This window comes from Salmo salar, chromosome ssa23 (genome assembly GCF_905237065.1).
Source record: "Salmo salar chromosome ssa23, Ssal_v3.1, whole genome shotgun sequence".
NCBI classification, from domain to species: domain Eukaryota; kingdom Metazoa; phylum Chordata; class Actinopteri; order Salmoniformes; family Salmonidae; genus Salmo; species Salmo salar.
In genome coordinates this window covers 28,940,358-28,949,441 of record NC_059464.1, presented here as the reverse complement: position 1 = coordinate 28,949,441, position 9,084 = coordinate 28,940,358, and the positions used below count along the sequence as shown (strand labels likewise).

General features: G+C 46.1%; 1 protein-coding gene across 1 annotated transcript; it reads right to left on the bottom strand.

The window, feature by feature from the left end:
• Nucleotides 1–7,710: 7,710 nt before the first annotated feature.
• Nucleotides 7,711–9,084, bottom strand: LOC106584234 (36.4 kDa proline-rich protein-like). The gene is made up of 3 exons (XM_014169285.2): nt 9,070–9,084; nt 8,165–9,021; nt 7,711–7,849 (listed from the first exon to the last, which is right to left on the bottom strand). Exons 1-3 carry the CDS (start codon nt 9,082–9,084, stop codon nt 7,711–7,713), a joined length of 1,011 nt encoding a protein of 336 aa, XP_014024760.2.

Below are 9,084 nucleotides of genomic sequence, written 5' to 3'. Positions count from 1 at the left end.
TGTCGACGCGCTGTCGTTTTTCCCCCTAGATTGTGTCAGTTATTATAAACGTGATGACAAAGATGCCTGACTGACTGTTCTTTTTAACGGCTACTTGAGATAATAGAGTCAAGAGTCAACAGTACTAGGATGCTGTCCATACAATGTTTAATTATCATTAGCTTATCTTCCTGCACATTATCATGTCTCTCAAATCATCTGGCACACAATTTCACATGAAATCAAGTCAACACACTCCATGTTTCTAGAGAAATTCTACTCCCAAAGTGCTTTAATATAGCAGAATCTGTCTCTGTGTAGCTGTCAGATGATGCTGTAGTTCTTTTTCAGGTTTTCAAAGTGTCTCTGAGAGTTTCTGGGCCAGGCTGAGCTGGCCCGTCATGGTTTTGACCCCGGCTCGTAAGTATCGTCTTTGAGCGTCCGGATCCTGAGGGCACTTGTTGCTTTTGGCTTTCATCACAGAGCTGTTTGGGTCATTGGGCTAAGCCGCGGACACAAACACAGAGCCATGCTTATTCCCAATCTCTCTAGCATCTAATGGGTCGTGACTGGCAGACTATCTTATCACATCAGAAAGACTTTCACTTTCTATTCAGTACTTTGAGATAATGTCCTGCAGTGAAGATGGTTCCTTATCCTACTCTGATCCTACCCTATACTAACCCTCTTGCCAGCTTCTCCTTGAACCTCTCAAGATTCTGATGTTACCTCTGGTTTGTTCAGCCATTCCTATGGGAAAAATCAATGGGGAAAGAATAGGGTTTTGGAAGAAACATAGAAAATAAGGTCTGAGGTTTACACAGGCTTAGGAGATCTTGTATGTTTTGTTCATTGAGATAAATTGACGTTAACTGATGAACATTTAGTGAATTCTGGAGAATTTGTTATAAAAAAAGCACATAAATCACAAACGCTTCATAATTCATAAAGGTCATGTTAACGGACTGCTACTATCTCTTGGAACAAAACATATAAGATCTCCTAAGCCTGTGACAACCTCAGACCTTATTTTCTGTCTTTCTTCAAAACTCTTCTCATGTACATGCAATAACAATGCCTTTGCTTCCATCTAGTGACTAAAACTTGTATAGCTTTAAATGTGTAATTTACTAGTCTGAACTCGTACAGTAGCCTACTACAAGGGGTCACACACTTGTTGTAGTCTAGTAGGTCAGGGTTTCCCAAACTGGGCCTGGGGCCCCCCCTGGGTGCACGTTTGGGTTTTTGCACTATCACTACACAGCTGATTCAAATAATAAAAGCTTGATAATGAGTTGGTTATTTTAATCGGCTGTGCAGTGCTAGGGCAAAACCAAAACGTGCACCCACCCATATGGGGGGGCAGGACCAAGTTTGGGAGAACCTGGCCTACTAGACTACAACAAGTGTATGAACCCCCCCCACGCTCATCCAAGTCAATTCATCCCAGCCTGACTGTGTGTGATGTCCCAAATAGCTCCTCTCAAGGATGTGCTCCCTATCTGGAACCTTTCATGCCCCCCAGCATTACTTCCAGCTCCTCTCCCTCCCACCTTTCAAAGCACTTCATGGCTACAGACGTGAGTGCTACGGGGTGGTAGTCATTTAGGCAGGTTACCTTGGCGTTCTTGGGCACAGGGACTACGATGGTCTGCATGAAACATGTAGTTAAAGTGGCTTGCGAAAGTTTTCACCATCCTTTGCATTTTTTTATATTTTGTTGCCCTACAACCTGGAATTGAAATGGATTTTCGGGGGGTTTGTATCATTTGACTTACACAACATGCCTACTACTTTTGTCACGTCCTGACCAGTATAAGGGGTTATCTGTTATTGTAGTTTGGTCAGGACGTGGCAGGGGTGTGTTTGTTTTGTGTTGTCGGGGTTTTTGGGTTGTGTTCTATGTTTTGTAATTCTATGTTCTATTTTCTATTTTTTCTATTTCTATGTCTAGTTTATTGTTTTGACCTTCAATTGGAGGCAGCTGTTCCTCGTTGCCTCTAATTGAAGGTCCTATTTAGTAGGGGTTTTTGTGGGTAGTTGTTCTTTGTATAGCCTAATAGCCTTACAGGACTGTTTCGTCTTTGTTTTTGTATACGTGTTTATTTTTGTTTTCCTTCAATAAAAAAAAGATGAGTATACATATTCCCGCTGCGTTTTGGTCCAATCCCTACGACACCCGTGACAACTTTGAAGATGCAAAATATTTTTGATTCTGAAACAAACAAGAAATGTGACAAAAAAACAGAACTTGAGCGTGCATAACTATTCACCCCCCCCCCCCCCAAAGTCAATACTTTGTAGTGCCATCTTTTGCAGCAATTACAGCTTCAAGTCTCTTGGGGTATGGCTCTATAAGCTTGGCACATCTAGCCACTGGGATTGTTGACCATTCTTCAAGGCAAAGCTGCTCCAGCTCCTTCAAGTTGGATGGGTTCCGCTGGTGTGCAGCAATCTTTAAGTCATACCACAGATTCTCAATTGGATTGAGGTCTGTGCTTTGACTAGGCCATTCCAAGACATTTAAATATTTCCCCTTTAACCACTTGAGTGTTGCTTTATCAGTATGCTTAGGGTCATTGTCCTGCTGGAAGGTGAACCTTCGTCCCAGTCTCAAATCTCTGTAAGACTGAAACAAGTTTCCCACAAGAATTTCCCTGTATTTAGCGCCATCCATCATTCCTTCAATTCTCACCAGTTTCAAAGTCCCTGTTGATGAAAAACATCCCCACAGCACGATGCTGCCACCCCCCATGCTTCCCTGTGGGGATGGTATTCTCGGGGTGATGAGATGTGTTGGGTTTGCACCAGACATAGCGTATTCCTTGATGGCCAAAAAGCTACATTTGACCAGAGTACCTTCTTCCATGTGATTGGGGAGTCTCCCACATGTCTTTTGGCGATCACCAAATGTGTTTGATAATTATTTTCTTTAAGCAATGGCTTTTTTTCTTGCCACTCTTCCATAAAGCCCAGCTCTGTGGAGTGTACGGCTTAAAGTGGTCCTATGGACAGATACTCCAATCTCCACTGTGGAGCTTTGCAGCTCCTTCAGGGCTATCTTTGGTCTCTTTGTTGCCTATGAATAATGCCCTTCTTGCCTGGTCTGTGAGTTTTGGTGGGCGGCCCTCTCTTGGCAGGTTTGTTGTGGTGCCATATTCTTTCCATTTTTTTTATAATGGATTTAATGACGCTCCGTGGGATGTTCAAAGTTTCTGAAATGTATTTATAACCCAACCCTGATCTGTACTTCTCCACAACTTTGTCCCTGACCTGTATGGAGAGCTCCTTGGTCTTCATGGTTCCGCTTGCCTGGTGGTGCCCCTTGCTTAGTGGTGTTGCAGACTCTGGGGCCTTTCAGAACAGGTGTATATATACTGAAATCATGTGACAGTTCATGTGACACTTAGATTGCACACAGGTGGACTTTATTTAACTAATTATGTGATTTCTGAAGGTATTTGGTTGCAGCAGATCTTATTTAGGGGCTTCATAGCAAAGGGGGTGAATACATATGCACGCACCACTTTTCCGTTTTAAAGTTTTAGTAATTTTTTGAAACAAGTAATTTTTTTATTTCACTTCACCAATTTGGACTATTTTGTGTATGTCCATTACATGAACTCCAAATAAAAATCCATTTAAATTACAGGTTGTAATGCAACAAAATATGAAAAACGCCAAGGGGGATGAGTACTTTTGCAAGGCACTGTAGTTAGAGGATGCAGCGCTTCAGGGAATGTTTCCAATACTCCTTGAAAACCGAGGTGGTTTCTTTTATTGGGCGACTGCTCCCAGGAGTGTTGCTGTTTACCCTTTATATCCTGGATCATGCAAACATTTAGACCTGCAACTTTTCCAATAAAGTGTTTTTCTATGAATTACAGCTGCCAACACATTTGAAAATATAATGTGACATTGAGAGAATAATTATGTATCTGATTTTATCTTGTTTGTAGGTCCAGCCTGAATAATGGAGAGTAACAAGGATTCTACTTTTTGCGTAAGTTCCTGTATACAAGTCCATCAGAGCAGAACCTGTGTGTGTGTGTGTGTGTGTGTGTGCTCTTTTTCATGCTCATCTGCCACATTTTTCATGCACATCTGTAAGGATATACTTTACCTAAGCCCCATCTTCACTTGAGCCCAGATTCACATACAACATGTAGGTTGGCTTGAATTAGTGCATAGTGTCTCAGGTATACATGTAAACTGAACTGCAACGTGGAACACGTGTCAGTGCAGTGGTGCTGGCCTGTTTCTTGTTGTCCAATGTCATCAGATGACTTATTTTTTCAAATGGGGCTCTACACTTCACAGTATGTTCTTTTTGAGTTGGTCCATGAACTCCAAAAGGGTCAACTAATATTTACTTTCACAGGACAATGTCCTCCACGGACTTGCTGTTCAAATACACAACCAGTGTAATTTAGTTTCATCATTATATTACGGATGCTGAGATGAGAGTGAAATCACCAGAAAGTAGGTGATATAGAGAGTAATAGTAAGATAGTCACTGAAAGAGAATAATGCTGCTCAGAAGCATCACTTCTTGCCTCCCATCTTCAGCAACTATAGACAACCTGTTCTCAGTGGCCAGGGCAGGCAGCTTGGTTCCTGATATCTCTCTGGATGACACACTGCAAAGCTTCCTATCCCTGGACTCAAGTGCTGCTCTCGAACAACATTGTGCAGACATTCAGCAACACTTGTCTGCTGAACAACTCACTGTTTTCAACCAGGACCTGACGTCTTTATTGGGAGGGAGCACAAATGTGGCCTTGGGGGGTGTGGGTGTTGTGGCACTAGCCCTGTCTCTACTCTTTGATGTCTTAGCCCACAAGGCAAAAAGGCATGGGGACAGCAAGAATGCTATGGACCCTACCAAAATGATCTTTGGAATCAGCAATTCCTCAAGAATTGGGTCCCTCATCAGTGAATACCTGAAGCTGGTCCCTGAGATAGCCAATGATATGAACAAGATGGCGGAGGTGACAGAGCTCTATGACCAGTACCTGAAGTATGAGCTGATTGACCATTTTGAGAGGATGACGAACAAGAAACGCATGGGGTCAGTGGCCATGAAACAGTGGCTGTGTGGGGCATCTTTCCACCTGCACATGAGGATTCATGAGATCCGCTTGGGCTCCGTTCCACGAGGCTCAGCAGAAGCACTGCGTCTCTCCTACAAGACTGCGTTCACAAGCCTGGTCAAGCTCTATACAGCCCACCTACGCAAAAATATCCAGGAGACACCACCGGAGCCAGGAGCCAACAGCATGCCAGGGACTCCTGGTCATTGAGCCCCACAAGAACGTCACACACAGAGTTCAACACAGTCCCTGTGAGTCCAAGGTCATTGGAGACGCTCTGCTGACCCGGATCATTGCTGCTCAGGAGATTGAAGCGAGCAAAGACTTCTTTCTGCAGTCTGAACATGACTTTTATAAACTGATCAACCAACGGGAAGGTTTTGAATTGCAGAAAAGTAATTCATAGTCAAAAAGAATAGTCAATCATGACTGTAATTAAGGTGATTTAATGTTAGCTGCAATCTGAAAAGTAATGGAATAAAAGTTCATTTAAAGGGTGTAGTGGTAGTATCAACGGTAGCGGTGAATTTTATATTTTGGGATGGCTAGATTAAGAATGCATTGTGTAACCAGACGCTGAGTCTGTGTCAGCGTAAATGTATGTACTGTTTGTGTCTGCACTGAAGTCAGCATCAGTCAATGACCTGATTTTTCATTGGCTGAAAGATTAGCCGACATCTAATAACCCTAGATTCCGCTATTTGGTTATTAGATGTTTGTCCTAGCCGGGACAATGTCCTTCAGACTCTGAGCCCATCATGCATTTAAATAAACAGGTAGTATTTGACAAAGTCTTAGGAAAGAGGAGCGTGTGAGACAGACAGCACAGCCCAAACATGGGTAACAAAGCATGCAGTCCATCTTCAGAAACTATAAACTGTCTGTTTGAGGTAGCCAGCCATGCAGGCATCGTTCCTGACATCTCCCTGGACAGAACCCTCACCAACTTCCTATCCCGCAACTCCACTGCTGCTCTGGAACATCAATATGCAGCCATCCAGCAGAACATGTCGGCTGAGCAACTAACAGCCTTTAACCAGGATCTGACGTCTGCATTTGGAGGGAGCACCAAGGTGAGCCTGGGAGGTCTGGGTATTGTGGCGCTGGCACTGTCACTGCTCTTTGAGGTCTTGACTCACCAGATCCATGAGCAAAGGTCATACATGGACCCCATAAGGAGGATCTTTGGAGCGGATTACTCTTCAGAAATCGGCCCTATAGTCAGTGAGTACCTAAAGCAAGTTCCTGGTATAGCCAATGATAAGAAGAGGATGGCAGAGCTCCTCGAACATTATGACCAGAAGCTTAAACAGGAACTGGATAACTTCTATTCGAAGTTGATCATAGAGAGTAGAATGAGCTCCGCTGGCGTGAAACAGTGGCTGAACGGGGCAGCATTCCACATGCACATGCGGATCCATAGGTTCCGTCTAACTTCCTTACCAGAAGGCCCTGTAGATGTGCTGAGCCAGTACTATCAACTCAGTATCCCTGGCTTGATAAAGACTTATACAGAGTTCCTACAGAGAAATATTCAGGAGACCCCCTCGTTGACAAAATCCAACGGCATGTCTGGGCTCCTGGTCATTGAACCCTACAGGAACGTCACACACAGAGTTCAACACAGGCCCTGTGAATCCAAGGTCATTGAAGACCTCCTGCTGGCCCGGATCATTGCTGCTCAGGACATTGAGCAGAGTAAATACTTCTTTCTGCATACTGAAAGTGACTTTGATGATCTGATCAAACAACGGGGAGATTTTGAGCTGAAGAAATGAATGAAATCATATTTATCTGCATAATGCACAGTGGTAGAAATAACGATTTTTACTCTTATAGTTGGCTTATTACCTGTAATTAATGTCTACTCATGTTACAAACACAAAAAATATTTGATTACCACATAATAAAGTAACAAAAATTGAGATAAACCAGCATTCATAATGTTCTGTAGTGTGGGACTTCGGCACACATTCCTATTTACAGGGGGTCCTGTGTAAAAAGGGGGTGTTGTGTGAGGAGATTGTGGTGATTGGATGTTGGAGGGTTCTGAAGAGGAACGGTATTAGGAGAGGACCTCTGACAGGTTCATTGATAATGTTGTAGAGTTGTATAACTGTGGTATAGTATTAATGCGCTGACCAATCTCATGCATCTGTTTCATACATGGCTTCTGTTCCTGTGCCTTCCGTATCACTGGTTAGCTACCTTGAGCTGATAGCTATATCAATTGTGTGTGTGTGTGTGTGTGTGTGTGTGTGTGTGTGTGTGTGTGTGTGTGTGTGTGTGTGTGTGTGTGTGTCTGTCTGTCTGTCTGTCTGTCTGTCTGTCTGTCTGTCTGTCTGTCTGTCTGTCTGTCTGTCTGTCTGTCTGTCTGTCTGTCTGTCTGTCTGTCTGTCTGTCTGTCTGTGTGCGTGCGTGCGTGCGCAGGGTTGCAGTACGTGCATGTGCGTGTGTCTGTGTAGGGGGTGCATCACTGTGTGTTTATGTGCAGCTGTGTGTAGGATTGGGCGCAGAAATGTTTTTCAACACTATCTGGTTGCTGCCATCTTAAGGTCAGCCAGCTCCACAGAGTCGGCACAGGGCTGTAATTGAAAGTAGAGCATGTGAGCGGAGCTGCTGTATTGATAAGAGAGCATCAGGCTCCGTCAGCAGGCCCTGTGTACGTCAGTGTCCCTGGGGAGGGGAGGAGGTGCTGGGAGTATGCCATTTGTTGGAGCAGGCCTCTCGTAATGGGGAGGCAGGGTGTAGGGGAGGAGGCAGGGAGGGGAGTCAGGCTGGGGGAGGAAATAGGCATGGGGGTGGGTTGGTGTGGGCAGCCAGCAAATATATAAATATATGTGTAATAGCCGCAGATCTGCCAATTAAGGGAGATGTAATGGGAGCATGTGTGAGGTGTGCTAATGAAGACAAGTGGGTGAACTAATGTAACAGCACACACTAAATGTGTGTGTGTGTGTGTGTGTGTGTGTGTGTGTGTGTGTGTGTGTGTGTGTGTGTGTGTGTGTGTGTGTGTGTGTGTGTGTGTGTGTGTGTGTGTGTGTGTGTGTGTGTGTGTGTGTGTGTATGGGAGTGTGGGAGAGTTTTGCTACCTTGTGCCTGTAGAACAGCTCTTCAGTGCCACAGAGTTGAGTGTGAGGGGGCAGAGCACAGTGGAGTGTGAGGGGGCAGAGCACAGTGAGGTGTGAGGGGGCAGAGCACAGCGGGGTGTGAGGGGGCAGAGCACAGTGAGGTGTGAGGGGGCAGAGCACAGCGGGGTGTGAGGGGGCAGAGCACAGTGAGGTGTGAGGGGGCAGAGCACAGTGGGGTGTGAGGGGGCAGAGCACAGTGAGGTGTGAGGGGGCAGAGCACAGCGGGGTGTGAGAGGGCAGAGCACAGTGGAGTGTGAGGAGGCAAAGCACAGTGGGGTGTGAGGGGGAAGAGCACCGTGGGGTGTGAGGGGGAAGAGCACAGTGGGGTGTGAGGGGGCAGAGCACAGTGGAGTGTTATGGGGCAGAGCACAGTGGGGTGTGAGGGGGCAGAGCACCGTGGGGTGTGAGGGGGAAGAGCACAGTGGGGTGTGAGGGGGAAGAGCACAGTGGGGTGTGAGGGGGCAGAGCACAGTGGAGTGTGAGGTGGCAGAGCACAGTGGGGTGTGAGGGGGAAGAGCACAGTGGGGTGTGAGGGAACTTGAAGAGCACAGTGGGGTGTGAGGGGCAGAGCACAGTGGAGTGTGAGGGGGCAGAGCACAGTGGGGTGTGAGGGGGAAGAGCACCGTGGGGTGTGAGGGGGAAGAGCACCGTGGGGTGTGAGGGGGAAGAGCACCGTGGGGTGTGAGGGGGAAGAGCACAGTGGGGTGTGAGGGGGAAGAGCACAGTGGGGTGTGAGGGGGAAGAGCACAGTGGGGTGTGAGGGGGCAGAGCACAGTGGGGTGTGAGGGGGAAGAGCACTGGCTGGTGACACACCCTGCCTACATTATTGTGTGGTCTGTCTAGGTTGCTGAGTCACAGGCTCTTGCCTTTTCCACCGTCAT